General features: G+C 40.8%; 1 protein-coding gene and 1 long non-coding RNA gene across 4 annotated transcripts in view; one reads left to right on the top strand and one right to left on the bottom strand.

Annotated features, from left to right (window-relative positions):
• Window positions 1–20,656, top strand: part of GATAD1 (GATA zinc finger domain containing 1) — a 34,583-nt gene that overhangs the window by 3,920 nt on the left and 10,007 nt on the right. The window contains exon 5 of one of the 3 annotated variants that reach the window (XM_072651501.1): window positions 19,958–19,999. In XM_072651501.1, coding sequence (XP_072507602.1) covers window positions 19,958–19,999 — 42 coding nt within the window. Of the gene's footprint in view, window positions 1–411; window positions 1,942–1,971; window positions 2,381–19,957; window positions 20,000–20,656 lie in introns of those variants that run through there. The other 2 variants (XM_072651502.1, XM_072651500.1) reach the window with 2 other exon arrangements.
• LOC140532719 (uncharacterized) lies at window positions 1,909–14,754 on the bottom strand. Its single transcript, XR_011976641.1, has 2 exons — window positions 13,125–14,754; window positions 1,909–2,222 (listed from the first exon to the last, which is right to left on the bottom strand). It is a non-coding gene; the product is annotated as an uncharacterized lncRNA (long non-coding RNA).

The raw sequence follows: 20,656 nt of genomic DNA, 5'->3' as shown, positions 1-20,656 counted from the left end.
TTGCACAGTAGCTACAGTGTTTAAAACACAGGTGTGCACAAGATTTCTCCAAGTAACATAAGCTGCACTTTTATATTTTCCAAAGCCCTTACTATAGAGAAGATTTTCAGGACAATCCATGAAAGAGCCTCAAGAATGCTAACCTTTAGGGTCCCCCAAATTCATTCAACTGACTGCTGCCTTCTCTTGTTTGAGAGGAATTTAGTCTGCATTTTTTTCATTGTATGTAGAACTAGGGAACATCTGTTCCTCCATCTCCCAGAATGGATCCCACATGTACCTTGGGGCCTTTTGAAGGGATGGTTGGCTGGTTTCCCTATCAGCATCAGTAAGCTATGAACTAGGAACTTTGATTGTTAGAGCGACCTCATATCATCTCTTTGTAAGTGTAACTTTCCCTGGTTCTTATAGGACCAGAAGAAGATCTTCCAAGGAAGATGGAATATTTGGAATTTGTTTGTCATGCACCTTCAGAATATTTCAAGTCTCGATCCTCACCATTCCCTACTGTTCCCACTAGACCAGAGAAAGGGTACATATGGACTCATGTTGGGCCTACTCCTGCAATAACCATTAAGGAAACAGTTGCCAACAACTTGTAGTCTAGGATGACTTTTTAAGACTCAATTTTCCTCTGTTCTCTATGCACACCATTACAAGATGTCCTGTGGTAAACTTACTGAAATCGTTGGCTAGCTGAAGAAATAACTTTTTTAAAAAAACCTTTCATTATTACCAAATAGGCAAATAGTATCTTCTTGGTCAAAGTTAGTTTTTTCTTTACTAATTTGTAATCAGTCTCTTTTCAGATTTATTCTGAAGAAGTACCTATATAGACTAGGCTAGACTAGGATAGGTGTCCTTTGCTGAGCTAGGCTCTCTTACAGTAGAGGAAGCTTTGGATGGAGGTAGCCTCTGCTTTTCACAGGATAGATTCCTGCCACCAGTGTGATGATGCAGATGCTACCTTCCCATCTCAAAGTATTACTTAGTTGATGCTCAGTCCTTGGACCTCAGTCATAGTCTTAGTTTGACAGATATGTTATAAAAACAAATAGAAAACTATATACATTTCGTTATATTTAAAGTAGTGACACTGTGCCATGCCCTGTGAAATGAACATAACCATATCTACACAGATTAAATAGGAAATCCCATGGTGATATATGTTAAGTATGTATTACTGAATTGTAAATAGGACCTAAAACTAGTATAGTCTACTGCTAGAATCACAGTAGAAGGGCTTTGGGGGAGTAGTCTGGGCACACTAGATATTTTTATAAAAGCTTTCCAACAAAGTTTGAGCTGATGCCTTTCTTTGCTTATTCCAGGCAACCCTGGATATTCCTTAAAGTGCCACAGGAGTGGTTAAGTTGGCTAGTTGTTGATGGTAGTTTCTCCTACTGAGAAACATTTTTAAAGGGTGACTGCATTCCCTACCTCTTCAGTATGTTCAAAGCTGCTGCTTGTTACCAGATCATACTAAAGGCTGTCAGCGTACCATATGACCAAATCATAATCCTTTAAAAAAGGATCTTAGAAAAATTTCTCATGGATATACTAGCTGGGTCAGAGTAGAGTGAACTCAGCCCCAGGATGTGAAGCAGTCAGGGAGGAACCTGTGTGTGCCTGCCTATACAACAAGGGCCTTTCCTTTGGCTCTGATTGAAGCCTCCTGCTTGTGACATTTCATCCCCCTAGTTTTAAATGTTTTTAAATGTAAAAGTTTTAACATATTCATCTGTTTTTTTATCCCTTTCCTGCACACACTTTGGCTTGTGTCTGGTAGAATCGACTGTAATTGTCTTACAAGTCATTGTATTTTAGCACTCTATTTATGTCTTCCACAGAGTAGTTGTGAGTCATTGTAAATATCATTGTAAATAATTGAGATATATTAATGCCTAAAACTTTTGGATTAAAATATATTTTTCAAAGCTACTTTGTATTTCATTTACATTTTTTATGCAGAGATTGATAAATGAGCAAAACAGCAGTTTCCCAGCCCTCTCCGTTTTAAGCCTTTCATGACTTGGATCATCACACAGTCAGTACAACACATAGGTGTTCTCCACTTCTGAACTGCCAGCCATGGTTCCCATCCTCTTCCTACCCCACCAGATCTCCCTGGGCTATGCTCCAAGTGCCCCAGCTCCACAACTCAGCTTTTGCCTTATCTCAATGGGAAGCAGGCCTCCATGTCACTTCCTGGCCATCTCAATCTGTCAAGCAACAAGCATTATTAAGTACCTACTTTGTGCCGGGTCCCATCTTGGGATGCAGGTACAGAGAATGAAACAATCCCAGTGTGAAAGGAGTTAACATGATATTGGGAGAAAAAACAAGTACCTTTACAAATAAATACGGCATCAATATAGAACGAGTACATGTCAATACATACTAAGGTAACTATATAAAGCAGTTATTGTCAGGCACTGTGCTAAGTGTCGAGAATAGAAACACAAACCACAGCCCCTACTGAAGGAGTTTCCATTCTAGTGGGGAAACTAGCTCAGCTTAAGAAAGGAGCTGAAATGCTGGGGGTGGGGTCGGAGGGGCAGACAGGGATCATGCCCTGGGTTGTCATGGGCTGGTCCAGGGTTGAAGAAAGCATGATGGTAACACCAGGTAACTTGAGGAGGATGGGACAAACAGGTGGGGATATCCCGGAAGGCTTAGGGCTAAAGATGGATGTTGATTTGCATAAATATTAAAGGAAGAGGGGGAGCATCCCAAGCATGAGAGAGTACCACTGCAAAGCAGCAGAGATGAGATGCAGGGGTGTGGCAGGAAGGAGGAAAGACTTAATTTGGGTAGAACTGCAGAATGTGGGGGGGAGAATAGTCCAATGATCCTGGAAAGGGAGGTTGGAGCCAGGTGGTAAACAGAGGAGCTTCTTTTTTTTTTTTTTTTTTTTTTGAGGACATGGAAAGCTCCTGGGGATGGCTGAGGGGGCACATGGCCAGAACTGTACTTAAGGAGTATTACTTAGCCAGGAGTAGTTAAGAGACCTGGGAGGGAGACCAGTCAGGAAGCTGTTAGAATGATCTAAGATTTCTAGGTGAGTGTGTGTGTACGAGGAATAGACAGAAGATCAGTTTAGCTGGAGTGCAAGGAAAGGGTTTAATGGCCAATGAGGCTGGAAAATGGTAGGTTGGAACCACCTTGTGAATGAAGGGATTAAAAAGTTCAAGCCACAGGAGAGCCAAGATGACAGAGTATCAGCACAGACTTTCTAGAGCGCTCCCGCCAAGCCCAGCCAAATACCTGTAAAAAATCCCTCTAAACAAATTCTGGAGCTGCAAATCACACAGAATGACAGAGTGAAGCAAATCTCCAGCCCAAGATAACCTGGAAGGTTACCAGGAAGTGTTTATCACACCATGCTGGGAGAACAGCGCAGTCCAGCATGGTGTGGTCTGTGCCAACAGACAGGACCTGAGCAGGCCTTGGGGAGATTGAATTTCTTGCACCTGCGCCAGTTTCCAGACTTCAGGACCCCAGAACACTGAGAACAAATGGAAGGTTAGTGAGGAAGGTCGGTGGAAAAAGCCTATGGGACCAGTGCAGGAGAGTGGAGTGGTCTGGCCCCAGCCCCAGGGCAGCAGATAGAGAAGGGGACAAAGGAACCCACAGTAGCCACAACAACAACAAGGGCAGCTGCAGCCACTGTTTCTGGAGTTTTAGGCCCACAGATTGTGGGGGAATAGAGCAGCTGACCGTACAACCACCTCCACCCCACCCCGGAAGCAGAGATCTACCTTAACAAAGAGCTCAAAAGTAAAGTAAATGGCTAGGGAAATGAGCAAAACTGGAAAAAGAATCAGACTATAGAATCTTACTTTGGTGACAAGGAAGATCCATGCAAAGAGAAGAATAAAGTCAAAGCTCCCCCATCCAAAGCCTCCAAGAAAAATATGAATTGGTCTGCAGCTATGGAAAAGCTAAAAAAGGATTTTGAAAATCAAGTAAGAGAAGTACAGCAAAAATTGGGAAGAAAAATGAGAGTGATGCAAGAAAATTATGAAAAACGGGTCAACTGCTTGCTAAAGGAGACACAAAAAAATGCTGAAGAAAATGACACTTTAAAGAACAGGCTAACCCAAATGGCAGAAGAGATCCAAAAGCCAATGAGGAGAAGAATGCCCTAAAAAGCAGAATTGGCCAGATGGAAAAGGAGGTCCAAAAGCTCACTGAAGAAAATAATTTCCTAAAAGTTAGAATGGAGCAGATGGAATCTAATGACTTTATGAAAAATCAGGAAATTATAAAACAAGACCAAAGGAATGAAAAAATAACTAACAATGTGAAATCTCATTGGAAAAATAACTGACCTGGAAAATAGATCCTGGAGAGACAGTCTGAAAATTATGGGACTACCTGAAAGCCATGATCAAAAAAAAGAGCCTAGACATCATCTTTCATGAAATTATCAAGGAAAACTGCCCTGATATTCTAGAGCCAGAGGATAAAATAAATATTGAAAGAATCTGATTGCCTCCTGAAAGAGATCACAAAAGAAAAACTCCTAGGAATATTGTAGCCAAATTCCAGAGTTCCCAGGTCAAGGAGAAAATATTGCAGGCAGCCAGAAAGAATTTGAGTATTGTGGAAATACAACCAGGATAACACAAGATCTAGCAGCTTCCACATCAAGGGATCGAAGGACTTGGAATATGATATTCCAGAAGTCAGAGGAACTGCGATTAAAACCAAGAATCACCTACTCAGGAAAACTGATTATAATACTTCAGGGGAAAAAAATGGTCATTCAATGAAATAGAGGACTTTCAAGCATTCTTGATGAAAAGACCAGAGCTGAATAGAAAATCTGACTTTCAAACACAAGAATCAAGAGAAGCTTGAAAATGTAAACAGGAAAGAGAAATCATAAGGGACTTACTAAAGTTGAACTGTTTACATTCCTACATGGAAAGATAATATTTGTAACTCTTGAGACTTTTCTCAGTATTTGGGTGGTTGGAGGGATTATATATACATATAGACAGAGGGCATAGAGTAAGTTGAATAGGAAGGGATGATATCTAAAAAAAATAAAATTAAGTGGTGAGAGGAATATATTGGAAGGAGAAAGGGAAAAATGGAATGGGGCAAATTATCTCACATAAAAGAGGCAAGGGGGGGGCAGAGCCAAGATGGCGGAGTAGAAAGATGCACATACACGTAGCTCTGAACCCACAACACATAGAATGGCTACAAGGAAGTAACTCACGGCAAATTCTGCACCCAGAGGACACGGAACATTGGTGTGAGGGAGATTTCTGTTCCGGAGAGACCTGCAAACCTCTCGCGGGGGGTCCTTCCCGCTGCGTACTGGGCGCCGGGACTGGGAGTTGAGTGCAGCCCTGCCACTGCTGCGGCACTGAGAGGAAAAGATCCGAGCAGGCTTCAGGGACGGGATCTCCAGCGGCCACGCGGGTCCCTCCACCCACAGAGGGACCTGCAAACCTCTCGCAAAAGATCTGTCGCGCTGCAGACGCGGAGCCCAGCCCAGACCTGCTGCGGCCGCGGAGGCGGCACCGAGAGAAACAGATTCGACCAGGCTTCAGGGACGGGATCAGGTGACGGGGGTTGGTGAGAGAGTCTCTTTGGCGGGTCGAGAGGGGAGTGGGGTGCCCCCATAATTCAGGCCCCCCCGGGAGGTAGAAGCTGAGAGGCGGCTGCAGACCTGGGCTCCCCAAGCGGGCGGGAGCCTGAATCCATTGTGGAAGGTCTGTGCATAAACCCCCTGAGGGAACTGAGCCTGAGAGGCAGCCCTGCCCAGACCTCAGCACCTGAACTTAATCTCATACTGAATAGCAGCCCTGCCCCCGCTAAAAGCCCTAAGGCTGGAAGCAGCATTTGAATCTCAGACCCCAAACGCTGGCTGGGAGGATCAGGAGGCGAGGTGGGTGTGAGGAGAATATTCAGAGGTCAAGTCACTGGCTGGGGAAATGCCCAGAAAAGGGAAAAGAAATAAGACAATTGAAGGTTACTTTCTTGGAGAACAGACATTTCCTCCCTTCCTTGCTGATGAGGAAGAACAATGCTTACCATCAGGCAAAGACACAGAAATCAAGGCTTCTGTGACCCAGCCCACCCCATGGGCTCAGGCCATGGAAAAGCTCAAAAAGAATTTTGAAAATCAAGTTAGAGAGGTGGAGGAAAAACTGGGAAGAAAAATGAGAGAGATGAAAGAAAAGCATGAAAAGCAGATCAGCTCCCTGCTAAAGGAGACCCAAAAAAATGTTGAAGAAATTAACACCTTGAAAACTAGCCTAACTCAATTGGCAAAAGAGGTTCAAAAAGCCAATGAGGAGAAGAATGCTTTCAAAAGCAGAATTAGCCAAATGGAAAAGGAAATTCAAAAGCTCACTGAAGAAAATAGTTCTTTCAAAATTAAAATGGCACAGATGGAGGCTAATGACTTTTTGAGAAAGCAAGATATCACAGAACAAAGAGAGAAGAATGGAAAAATGGAAGATAATGTGAAATATCTCATTGGAAAAACAACAGACCTGGAAAATAGATTCAGGAGAGACAATTTAAAAATTATGGGGCTACCTGAAAGCCATGATCAAAAGAAGAGCCTAGACATCATCTTTCATGAAATTATCAAGGAAAACTGCCCTGAGATTCTAGAACCAGAGGGCAAAATAAATATTCAAGGAATCCACAGAACACCGCCTGAAAGAGATCCAAAAAGAGAAACTCCTAGGAACATTGTGGCCAAATTCCAGACTTCCCAGGTCAAGGAGAAAATATTGCAAGCAGCTAGAAAGAAACAATTCAAGTATGGTGGAAATACAATCAGGATAACACAAGATCTAGCAGCCTCTACATTAAGGGATCAAAGGGCATGGAATAGGATATTCCAGAAGTCAAAGGAACTAGGACTAAAACCAAGAATCACCTACCCAGCAAAACTGAGTATAATACTTCAGGGGAAAAATTGGTCTTTCAATGAAATAGAGGATTTTCAAATTTTCTTGATGAAAAGACCAGAGCTGAAAAGAAAATTTGACTTTCAAACACAAGAATGAAGAGAACCATGAAAAGGTGAACAGCAAAGAGAAGTCATAAGGGACTTACTAAAGCTGAACTGTTTACATTCCTACATGGAAAGACAATATTTGTAACTCTTGAAACATTTCAGTATCTGGGTACTGGGTGGGATTACACACACACACATGCACACATGCACACATACATAGAGACAGAGTGCACAGAGTGAATTGAAGAGGATGGGATCATATCTTAAAAAAAAAAAATGAAATCAAGCAGTGAGAGAGAAATATATTGGGAGGAGAAAGGGAGAAATTGAATGGGGCAAAATATCTCTCATAAAAGAGGCAAGCAAAAGACTCATTAGTGGAGGGATAAAGAGGGGAGGTGAGAGAAAAACATGAAGTCTACTCTCATCACATTCCACTAAAGGAAAGAATAAAATGCACACTCATTTTGGTAGGAAAACCTATCTCACAATACAGGAAAGTGGGGGATAAGGGGACAAGCAGGGTGGGGGGGATGATAGAAGGGAGGGCATGGGGAGGAGAGTGCAATTCGAGGTCGACACTCATGGGGAGGGATAGGATTAAAAGAGAATAGAAGTAATGGGGGACAGGATAGGATGGAGGGAAATATAGTTAGTCCTATACAACACAACTATTATGGAAGTCATTTGCAAAACTACACAGATTTGGCCTATATTGAATTGCTTGCCTTCCAAAGGGAAGGGGTGGAGAGGGAGGGAGGTAAAGAAGTTGAAACTCAAAGTGTTAGGATCAACTGTCGAGTAATGTTCTTGCCACTAGGAAATAAGAAATACAAAGGTATTTGTATACATATATGTATATGTATAAATGTATATATATATATATGTATAAATAAGAAATACAAAGGTAAAGGGGTATAGAAAGCTATCTCGCCCTACAGGACAAAAGAGAAGACGGAGACAAGGGCAGAGAGGGATGATAGAAGAGAGAGCAGATTGGTCATAGGGGCAATTAGAATGCTTGGTGTTTGGGGGGGGAGGGGATAAAAGGGGAGAAAATTTGTAACCCAAAATTTTGTGAAAATGAATGTTAAAAGTTAAATAAATAAATTTAAATAAAAAAAGAGGCAAGAAAAAGGCTTTCAATGGAGGGGAAAAGGGGAAGGTGAGAGGGAATAAGTGAAGTTTACTCTCATCACATTTTGCTTAAGGAGGGAGTAACATGCACACTCACAGTTTGGTATGAAAATCTGTCTTACACCACAGGAAAGTAGGGGAGGAGGGGATGGGTGGGGTGAGGGGGATGATACAAAGGAGGGCAAATGGGAGGAGAAGGTAATTGGAAGTAAATACGTTTGGGGAGGAACAAAGTCAAAAGAGAATAGAAGAAATGGGGGGCAGGATAGGATGGAGGGAAATATAGTTAGTATTTCACAACATGATTTTTATGGAAGTCTTGCATAACTACACATGTATAACATGTATTGAATTGTTTGCCTTCTTAGGGGGGATGGGTGGGAGAAAGGGAGAGAAGTTGGAACTCAAAAGTTTTAAAAACGAATGTTAAAAATTGTTTTTACATACCCCTGGGAAATAAAAAATACAGGTAATGGGGTATAGAAATCTATCTTGCCCTTCAAGAAAATAGAGGAGATGGGGGATAAGAGAAGGGAAGGATATGATAGAAGGGAGGGCAGATTGAGGGAAGGGATAATCAGAATGCAGAGTGTCTTGAGGTGGAGGGAGGAGAGAAATGGGGAGAAAATTTGAAACTCAAAATCTTGTGGAAATGAATGTTGAAAACTAAAATAAATTTTAAAAAAAGTTTAGCCTACATCCTAATGGAAGCTTCCTTCTCCCAGACCAGCAATGAGGGAGAAGCTACCCTTTTGGATGACTCTGATCCCTAGGAAGTCTTTTCTGACATTTGAGTCTAAATTTAACTCTGCATCTTCCACCCACTGTCCTGGTTCTACCCTCTGTGACTCAAGAGAACAAAGCTAATCCTTTTCCCACAACAATCTTTCAGATACTCCAAGACAGATATCACAGAATCCCAAAGCCTCCTCTTCTCCAGGCTCTGCTACTTCCTGCTTATTCCACAAATAGCTGTGATGCAAGGTAGAATATAAACAATGCTGTAAGAGAAGGTACTGAGGAAGCTTAGAGGAAGAAATGGATCCCTCCCAGCTTGAGGGCTACGTACTTTTGGGAAGACTTTATGGAAGAGGCAGCTTTCAAGCTAGGCCACTGATATTTTGTTAACCTTGCCTTTTACACTTTCCCTCCCTGAGTTAAATAAGTACACCAGCTAATTCTACATGTTTTACATATTACACACTCTTAACCAATTATGATGTTATTTTACTTAATTCTTCTTCAAAGGTTAGCTTAAACGTGTAATCTTAGAAACTCAAGCTTATGTGCAAACTCCAGGCATTGTCTCAGTACTTTATCAGGGTAAATGTTCCCTAATGGATTGTGAGGGTTGATCTGGGTGAGCACTCTCAACTTTGATGCCCTAAAGAAAAGAAAAAAACCAACCCTATTATCAAAGAGTCACACCGGAAAATGAAGGCCATTGGAGCCACTTCTAGTCTTAGAGAATTACCTGAAGGCAGTAAGAGCTTAAGTAACTTGTACTAGGTCACACAGCCAGAATGTTTGAGTGTTGTGGTCTAATTCTCAAACATATTATTAATACAGTATTAATCTCACACAGCAGTGAAGAAATATAATATTATTTCCAATGCCTTTATAAATTCCTGTTACTCCAAACCTCCAATCCAGGAGTCCATACTTAAAACTAAACCTCCTGCTAGACAGTAAACTACTTGCATTCATTCTGAATTCTTGTTCAATAACAATTAATAATAGCTAGTATTTATATAGTGTTTAAGATTTACAAAGTGCTTTACAATTATTATCTCATTTGATCCTCACAACAACCCAGGGAGGTAAGTGCTATTATTATCCTCATTTTACAGATGAGGAAACCGAGGCAGAGAGAAGTTAAGGAACTTGCCCAACATCAGTTCTTCCTGACTGAGTCCAGCACTATCCACTGTGGGATCTAGCTATCTTAATTAGTTTTCAGATAGTAATATCTTCCTCCAGTACATGTAATTATGTCAAAGGCTAAATGACAAGATATTGGCATTTTCTGCATACCTTCTTACCACAGGAGATGGCAGAAATCTAACTCTTTACTAAATATTTAAAAAATTACCAGAAGAGGTCTTGAATTAGAAGGCTGAATTCACTCCAGCTTGGCACACGCTAAATGCCTATTCTGAAGCAAAGTGCTGTGACAGATGCCAGTGTGTGGGTAACCCTATCTCCTTTACACAAAGATAAATAAGAGAAGTTGTAAAATAAGATGCCCAGCAACCTATGGCGTGTGCAGACCCTCAGCTAACGCTAGTGGGCTGGTCTGTTTTTGTAGAAATTAAACATGATTTTCCTTTTCAAAATCTAATGTTGCTTTATAAAAAAATAGCTATCCCTTTTAGTGAGGAGAACCAATTGATTAAATTTTCGAATGGAAGAGAACCTATCTATGCACATTTGTAATGTCCTTTAGGGTTCTTAGGACTAGTTGGATAATAAAAGAGCTCTAAGCTAAGAAAGCAATGAGCTCAGGCTTCTTAGAGGGAAGCAAGAGACAACTTTCCTGTGCACTCCAAATGAAGCCCAGTCACAGTTAGCAGAGAGGATGTGCTCAGTGGAGTAGTGACTCACCCACCTTGCAGACAACTTGCCACTTGATATCCCTGGGGAGCAGGCCCACCTACAGCAGTGCAGTAACCTCACCAGGACAGCTGCAAGCCTTGCAGCATCTCAGGGATGAGCACAGCCTCCACTGTGTGCCCCAGCCACACAGGTGCCCCTTCCTTAGTGTGCGCTTCAGGTTTATGGGGAAAATATTCTGTTGCTACTTTTCTTATCTTATTTCACTAAGTGCCTTTGTTTTCAATTGTGTGTGTCTGCTGAATGACTAGTAAATGTAGTCACATTGGGGGTGGCTTATGGACTATCAGTTTTTCCGATTGGTTGAGGATCCAGAGGTCACCTTTAACTTGGGGTAACCCTTTTGGAGAGCCCAACATAAGAGAAAGAGAAAGAAGGTGCTATTCAAATATACTCTCTCCTTCATTACATACATATGTAATATATAGTATACAGTAGTATAGTGTTATGTAATATATAGTAATTATAGCCTAGGTGCTATGATTAATTGCTTTAAAACTGAGTAAAACAATCAGTAATTAGTTAATACTGTTTTTACCTGTCCTTGAGCTCTCTGCATTGCACCTTCTAATCTTTTTGTGCCAGTTAAAAGGAGTGACTTTCTTTACCATTCATGTTATAAAAGAAAACTCATAAAGAACAACTTGATTAAGACCTAAACTAAAGTGAAAACTACCAGACACAACTGCAAAATGAATGAAGAACAGGCACAAAACCTTATGTGAATAAGATAACAAAATGAAGCTTATTACGTAAAAATGCTGCATTCCTTAATATGGGGATTTGGAGGGAAGCTAAGAAGTGGATAGAGCTATCAGAAGAGTTGTTCAGTAGCTTTCAGTCGCCTCTGACTCTTCCTGATCCCACTGTGGACTTTCTTGGCAAGGAGACTGGAGTGGTTTGTCATTTCCTTCTGTAGTTCATTTTATAGATGAGGAAACTGAGGCAAATGGGGTTAAGTGACTTGCCCAGGGTCACACAACTACTAAGTGTCTGAAGCCAGATTTGAACTCAGGAAGAGGAGTCTTCCGGACTCCCAGGCCCAGTACTCTGTGCCCTATGGCGCCACCTGACTGGGGCGAGGGGACCTAATACAATCTTCTTGTTTTAACAAGCACATCACAATGATCCCTGCTCCCTCTTCCTTGTCATACCACCTTCATCCACATAATCATAGTATTAAAGAAGAACTCCACAGTTCAAGGGAGTATGTGACACAGCAGACATTACCCTGTGAAGACACCAGTTCTCTGCACTTGAAGTGATGTTGCCAGAGTTAAGCCAGAATGGGAGATGCTCCTCTCAGAACTGATAACTAACTAAACAGAAGAATTCTTTTTCTCCCCAAACCAGGAATTCTAGGAGTCCTGACAGTGGTGCTCACTGCATCAATGGTTCCTCCAAAGCCAAGGAGGTCTTAAAGACAGTGATTCCAGTGAGGGGAAGGGGGTTGAGATCCGGGGCCTCAACCTCCTCGCATAGCCAAAACCTTCTGTAGTGAAGTGGGTTGGCAGTTTACTGTTTATTTTAAACTGATGAGGAAAAAGAAAAACTTTTTAAAAACATAGAGTTTCTGCCACCTTTCTCTACTTTTTAATTTATTTTTAGAAATGGTTGTGTCTTTCTTTTTTTTCTCCTCCTTATTTTTGTATCCCCAGGGCTTAGCACAGTGTCCAGCACATAGTAAGCACTTAATAATTGCTTGTTTTCTGTGATCTGCCTACCTACCTGCCTAGTGTAATGTCATAGTACAAGGATGTAGTGAACTAAATGTAGCTATTTCTAAGGTTCACTGTCCACAGTCGGGACAGTGAATCAAATTCCAGCACAGGGGAGGATGAGAATTCTGTTTCCCGGAATATCTAGTAGGAGGCAAGATCAAAAGGGCACAGAAGCCATTACCTGTCTGAGTACAGTTTCCTGGTCTTCAATTCAGTTCCACAAATAGTTATTCATTGTTTTCTGTGGGCCAGGCCCAGGGCTGGTGCTAGGGTCAGAATGACATCCTTCTGCCATGCTGGTAAAAAGCAGCCAACTACTCAGGACACCTTCAACCTGCATTTATCTAGTGCTTTCAGAGTTTGCAAAGTGCTTTTCAAAGATGACCTCGTATTCTCACAACCACCCTGAGAGCTAGGGCCTATTATCCCCATTTGAAAAAACGAGAAGACTGAGTTTACCCTCAGGTCTTTTTGCTTCCAAATCCAACACTCCATCAACTGCCCTTATTAAGTGCCTACTGTGTGTCAGGCACTGTGCTAGGCTCTATGGATACAAACACAAAAATGAAACATCCCCTGCCCTCAGTGAGCTTCCTTCCTGTCGAGGAGAGGGGAGATGACAACACGCACACGCAGAAGTATGTACAAATTGATCTTACCTCACTAGACAACAGCACAGGAGCAGGTTGCATCTCCTTGTAGACCAGCATTTTGAGATCTAGTCACCAAAATAAGGAGCTGGAATAATCTATCCATCTGCAAGGGAGGAAAGGGTTAATTTGACAACTCTTCCCTCTTATGGGCACTGGGTTCAGGCTAGTAGTTAGTCTGTACAGTACAGTAAATATCCCATATCTTAGGTGTAAAGATAAAGTCAGTGTTCATTAGCAGTTAATGGGCATTGAGTGTGATACAATGGTTGCATCTGCCCTCTCTCTGCCTTGCTGGGTGGATTTGGTCAGTCTGGTGGGATACTTGCCCCCCACTGCTCCATAAGCCAAAGCTGTATTCCCAGGAAAGCTAATGACACATCCTGTTATTAGGTTAAGGGCACCAGAGAAGGCAGGTTTCCTTACTAGAGCCTCTGAATTCTCTTGCCACCTATAATTGGCATTGATTTTCCATTTTTTCTTCTAAAGACTCATCTTTCCAGTTGGGTATTTACTTTAGGATGAGGATCAAAACCAGGATACAAAGCTGAAGGTGATAGATTTCCTGAACCATTCCCACAGTTTTAGAAGGGTGGGAGGAGACAGCTTTGGAGGAGAGACATTTAGCTCTACATGCAGATAGGAAACAGGCGTGTTTGTGTGTGTGTAAACCTCCTGGTGAGTCCTTCCACACTGGGAACCATGTCGGTGAGGGGTCTTGATGTGCATCAGGTCAGGGAGGTAGGCGATTATCACGCTTCTTCCTCATTGCAGAGAATCTGGAGAGCCACTAGCAGAGCCGAAGGACAGCTTTCCTTAGGCCCGTTCATTACGTCCGTCTAACACGTGATAAACAGGAACGGCTGGGAATAAGGGAAGTTCCTCCGTGTAGGGTGGGAGGTATCTGTATTCAATGAAAAGCACACAAAAGGTTATAAGCCAAATGTAAATGACCTTTGGCTCCTCTGCACCACCATTCCCTCTTTTAGCATGGAAGTAAAGGCAGCTCTCACATATCCATGCCTTTAATAAGGGGCTAGTTCTGAAAGGTCAACAGACAGCTTCTCAACTCCCTGCCGCAGTGCCAGAAGATTTCAAGGCTTTCTTTATCCCTGCCAGCCTTGATTTCTCTAATTCCATGGGTGATTTGGAGTTGGGGGGAGAGCCTTAAGAAATAATCTATTATAATTACCACTAGGATATAAGAAATGATGAGCTGGGTGATTTAGAAAAACATGGAAAGATTTGGACTTATGAAGGAAGATGCTATTAGTCACTTCCAGGGAAAAGACTGACAAATAGAAATATGTATAGCGTTGACGTACATATATGTATATGTGTGTATATGCATATAGATATGTATATATATATTTATGTGTTTACTTGGAGCCTTCAGTAGGGCAAGGTTGGGAGGGAGGAAGGGAGAAATAAAATAAAAAGTGCACAGCAGAGAACAAAAGGAAACAGAAGGAAGCCCAGAAAAGCTGGGGAAACATAGGTTTTCAAAAAAAATAAACAGTTTGAAATGGAAATTTATTGTTTTATATTGAATTCTCTATATTCTGTTGTGTACATGGAAATTTTTTCCTCATTTTGCACTTGAGTTTAAACTGAATACAAATTTTAAAAATAATGTAGCATAATGGGTCACCTTTAAGAGAAATAATGAGACAGCAGTACTCTGTTTACTCTTTCCATAAGTATGTCAAAGCGAAGTTTATTCTTGCCTGTGCCCAAATTCAGGATAACCTGAAAAGATGATATGCATAAGTATGAAATAGATTTTAAAAGTCAGAAAAAAAATTCCCCAATATTTTATTCCACTGAATGACGGAAAAGGAAAAAGAAACTGAAACTCACATGAACTTTGTTTCTGAATCACCTTTGGCTTTTAAGAACATGTAAAAAAATTATAGTTGCCTTTCCCATATCAATTCACCTCAAACCAACAAAGCATTTATTCCTTCCTTAAAAAAAATAGTGAACATTTATATAGGGCTTACTATGTGCCAGCCACTCTTCTAAGCACTTTACAAATAATATCTCAACTGATCTTCACAATAACCTGTGAGGTAGATGCTCTTATTATCCCCGTTTTACAGATAAAGAGACTGAGGCAAACACGCCTCAGTTAAATGACTTGCCCAGGATCATACAATGTGGTCCCGGAAGTCTACAAGCAGTGCTGTGGAAGGCGGGAGGAGAGCGTGCTGGTGAGGTGTGGTGAGGTGGGGAGGTCTTTTTTGCCTGATTTCATGTGGGGTGGTGCTCACTTGGTACTCATACTCAAGACTCTCAGGACAACTGTGGAGAAGAATCACAAAAGCAATCAGAGCCTCTTAGAGCTGAACGTTTACCCCCATCTCCTGTTTCTGTCCTGTCCCATCATATCTGCATCTTCACCCCAGTGGGCACCCACCGGCTCCCTGCTATTGAGCTCTCCAAGTGTGAGTCACTCACGAGGTTATGCTTCCCAAGAAAGGAGGCGCCCTGAATGCAGGCAGTACTAATAATAGCTAGCAACTGTGTAGCATTTTGAGGTTTGAAAAGTACTTTACAAAAACCTCATTTTATCCGCGTAGCAAGCCTGAGAAGGCAGACAATGCTCAAGTGACTTGCCTGGGTCTGAGGCGGAACTTGAATTCAGATCTTCCCCATGCCAGGCACAGCGCTGTATCCACAGCACCACCTGGCTGTCTCTAGTGAAAATGGCAGAGGACTCTGAGCCTTTATTTAGTTCGACATCTGATCATATGCTTCGCACAGAATAAATGCCTGACTGGAACTTCAGGCATCAGTCTGAATTTCCTAGCATCCCTCACATCACCCTGAACTAGTAACAGTCTTCTCCACCCACATTAAAACTGGCCCTCAGCTGAACTGAGCTCTGGAAGCCCATGCTGACGTGTAGAGTGAACCAAGAGGATACTGCTCAAACAATATCATGAGAGAAATGTCTTCCTATTACAGTTTTGTTTAAAAGAAAAAGTTTACGTTAGTGATGAGGGCTGGAAAGCGGTGTGAGACTCCCACAAAGACCAGCGTACCAAGAGCAGGTCGTCTGGAGAAGAATTCTCGAACTCAAGCACTGTTGAAGTCAAGGTAAAGATTTGTTACGCTTTTCAGCGGGCAAGAGTTCTTATGGAAACTGCAACCTTTAAAGGAGTACAGGGAAAGTTTATATAGGATATTCCATAGTATCACTTCTGCCAAATATGCTAATTAGGTGTTTTGGGGTGGTTTTAGGGAGTGGTTAAGGAGTGGTCATTTCTTAAAGGAACATGCACTTTTGATATCTACTGCGCAGGTATTTTACCCAAAATTCTTTGGGAACTAGCCCAACGAAATAACCTGGAGGTGTGGTTTTAGGCCTGAAATGTTACTAAGTCAACCAATGGTCAGGGCTGACCAGGAAAACCCAGGCTTCTCTCGTCAATATCTTGTTAGACAAGATGAATGTAAGGGAGTATAGGTATGTCCAAGTCTAGGACATATATGATTGGTCAGTGAGTAGTAAATGTCATGACCCAGTACACAGCCCATTAAGCCAGTATGCAGCTGGCTACGTCTAATGAGTTCTAGAGGTGCATCTGGGCTACTATAACTGGAAGGGAGATAACGGTTGTTACTAGGGCAGCCTGTGTCCTTGGGCTGGAGAGAAACTGCCTGAGATAGTATTTTGAAGCGAGGAAGAAATGTGATTTTTAAAGAGAAATGTGATTTTAGAATTGGGGCCCAAGTACAAGCACCCAAGCACCCCATCACTAGAACTAAAATAATAGAAAAACAAAGGCCCTCAGATTACACTCTCTTCTCTGTCTCTCTCTCTGACGTTGGAGCTGTGAGAGATACTTGTAAAAATGAGTGCTAAGTCTATTTCCATTTCTTAAAATTCTTAAGTGGAAAAAAATTTGAAGGTTTTTGGCCAAGGCTTCCAATTTTTCTCAAATTTTACAGTAACATTACTATTATTTAAGATATTTTATTACACATTACATGGATAACGAAAGGATGGAGAAGTTTTCCACATGGGAATTTTCTACCTCAAAGAAATCACTGTCTCTGACAATAGGAAGGTAGGAAAGGAAAGAAACATTCAGGCAATACTCGTGCTTTACAAATATTATCTCATTTGATCCTCAAAACAACCATCAGAGGTAGGTGCTATTATTAACCCTATTTTACAGATAAGGAAACTGAGGCAAAGAAAGGGTAAATGACTTGCCCAGGGTCACACAGTTACTAAGTGTGAGACCAAATTTGAACTTAGATCTTCCTAACTCCCAGCCCAGTGCTGTAGCCACTGTACCACTTAGCTTATTCTCTAATAAAAATAACCTTTTATGTATGCCCTTTAAGCTTGCAGAAGGCTATATATGTGCATATATATGTATATTTATACATATATATATTTGTCTACATACATATACTCACTCACACACATATATTCACAGCAGTTGTAGGAGATAATCAGACCCATTTTACAGACAAGGAAACAGACTCAGAGAAATGAAATAATTTGCTCAAGGTCATGTATCTCTATCAGTGGTCTCCAAACTCCAATCTGTTGCTGAAGCCTCTAAGTCAGGCTCTCCTTTCTCTGCCTTCCCTTTTTTCCCACCTTTATCCTTCCTCCCAGGGTCTTGTTCCAATTCCTCCAGAAAGAGAGGTCCGGTTCAGTCCCTGCAGCCATCCCCACTGCACTCGACTTCCCTCTATCCCTTACCTTAGGGTAACTGTCTGATTCGTAAGGGTTCCTCTATGGAAGATCTCATTCAGCATGCCCTGGGAGCCCAGGATGCGAGAGCTGTGGGCAGACAGGCTCGAAGTCCCCTGGGACACAGCTCATCCCACAGTACACAGGCTGGATGTCAGCCCTGGGTTCAACCACAGCATCTGTCTGGCTGCCAGCATTTATCTCCTCCTCGTCCTCCTCTTCCAGGCAGGGCAGGAGGAGAGCACACTCTCCATCCTGGGTGTATTCCCAGGTGTCACTCGGTGCCTCTCAGGATGGATCACAGAAAGGAGATAAGACCTGAGTGCTGCCACCCAGCCAGTCAGTCCTGTCCATCGGATGCCAACCTAGAACCTGAGGCTTTGCTTCTCTATCTGGTTTCTGAGAGTCCTTTTTGACCTTCACATTAAATTATCTTACAACACATTGTTGCATCACTCACGCTTGAGTCGCAGCTGATGGTCCACATTTCGTAAGCCATAACCCTTACAAAAAAACAATTCTTACAGTCCCTTATATTGCAACAAGTATCACAATGTTACCTTTCATTAAATTCCTTCACCATCATTGCTGCTGTCAGACGTCACAGAAGCACGTTTTAAGTTATTGTAATAAGCTAGTAAAATTCAATACCAAATATAACCTCAAATGCTCTACTGGATCCAAGAGGTTTGGAAGGTTTTACAACAATTATAATAATTGTGCAAAAGGTAAGACACAAAATCAAGAAAGTAAATTCTATAAACAAGAAAAGATGCTTGTTTGCCTGGTCTGCGTTTTTCATCACCATAAAAACAAAGTATATTTAACATACTCCAGTTCGGTTATGTTATTGCATGTAAAAAGCATCGTACCATGTACTTTGTAGAATAAAAAAGAAATGAAAGATTTGGTTTCTAACACAATTTTAGAAGTACAAGCTATGGCTCATCAATAAAATCCTTGGCTCTCAGACTTTATGTAGCAAACTCTCCCTTTATACAAAAAAAATTGTGCCCCCCCCCACTTCACATAAAAGCAAGTTATGCAAATAATTTTAGTAGCTTATATTTTATTCAAATAAAATTAAGATTTATTAAATTTCAAATTGTAGGAAATAAAACAAATCACATAATGTAAAACACAGCTTCCTGTGGATAAATGCAATTCTCATATTTATAACAAAATATTATTTCAATGGATAGACTTTTTTGGTAAGAATATTTCTCAAAACATGGTGTCACTGATTATATTGTTACTCATAATTCTTTTCAACCACTAATTAAGATTGGTATTTTTTTAACAGCTGAAGCAGGAAAGCTCATTAATAATGCTAAAATTTCCATCATTTTGCTTAATAAAAACTAGAGAGGTGGATTTTTTTTTTCACCCAAAGCCCAAACACAAAATTTTGAGATTCAAATGTTTGGTTCAATGGGCTCTCATAAGACAAGCTTATTGATCACTTTTGCTCACATGGAGTAAAGTCAAATATATTATACTTCATGGTGGCAAATAGTTTCCTTGCCTATTCACATTTACAAACATCTAGGCCTTTAAAATTAAATGAGGATTGCTTCTGGTCAAATGATTTAATAAATAAATCATTACTTTCTTTTCCTTTTTTTCTCTCCAAAGAGTGCTAAGTTCCCATTTTTTCTTCTGGAAAGGTTCAAGATCCTCTAAGACCATCACACACACACACACACACAAACACACAAATATACATACATACATGCATACATACCAAATGAGGTAAGAACTAAAGATATAGGAAAATGACACATTTTAGGCTCCCTTCTGGGGTTCTAATCTGCAAGGAAGAGGAGGCATCTTTTAGATCGTCCTCAATGTATTCCCTGACTGCCCCTCTACTTAGGTAGTAGAATTCTTTTGCAATTTGAAAATCTACATTGGGGCTCTTTACTGTGGCATTTTTACTATAGTTCTGTGCCTTGATTTTGAAAGCACCTAAAATAGAATGTCCTAACAATAAATGTTTATTGATTTACTAATAGAGATCAATTTTATATTATTCCTATAGTATTCAAACTCTAATCCAAAGTTCTCTTCCTATCTTTACTTAGGAACAACTGCTTATTTTTCTTTTTCTAATTTCATTATTCAGATTCAGTAGAAGAACTACTTTTTCTGGTTACCAAGCAAATATGTAAGTACTCTAATGAATCCTAAAATGAGATATAAAGTTATTATATATAAATATAAGGTATAAGTAAAAATAAAAATATAAGAATGAAAGTATATTGTATCAGTGTCAGTACAATATAAAAACTATAAATTATAACAAAAACATAAATAAAAAACAGTATAAATCAGCATAGGCAAAGACCTCAAGTCATTATCTGGTGACATTAACATACCGTCCTATGGTAGGACGTGAAGGAAGAGCTTAAAATATTAATACAAAATGAAGTTATCAGCAGAATTGGGTAAGAGAACATTAAAAGGAAACATCTTAGCAAATCTTAACTCCAGAGAGGATTTCAGAAAGCTTGAGAGATAAGAATGGGAGGAGAGTTGTGTCCTTTTGAATAACATGGAAACAAAACTGAACAGTAAAGATGCAATTTAGGAACATCCTGATAAATAGGACAATGGAAAGATTCATCTCAATTCACCACAACTCCCTAAATGGCTGTTGATGGATGAGTGGGAGAGAACGTAGGGGTAGGGACAATGCTTGGCATCTTGAGAAATTACCATGACGTATAATGAAAAGGCTTCAATATAATTTATTTTAAAAGAACAAAATTTTAAAAACCTAAAATTAAAAAAACAAAAAAATGAACATGGCTAACTTGAAGAG

The sequence above is a fragment of the Notamacropus eugenii genome, chromosome 3, assembly GCF_028372415.1.
Source record: "Notamacropus eugenii isolate mMacEug1 chromosome 3, mMacEug1.pri_v2, whole genome shotgun sequence".
NCBI lineage: Eukaryota > Metazoa > Chordata > Mammalia > Diprotodontia > Macropodidae > Notamacropus > Notamacropus eugenii.
Note: the sequence above shows the minus strand (reverse complement) of the source record. Positions and strands in the feature narration are given on the sequence as shown.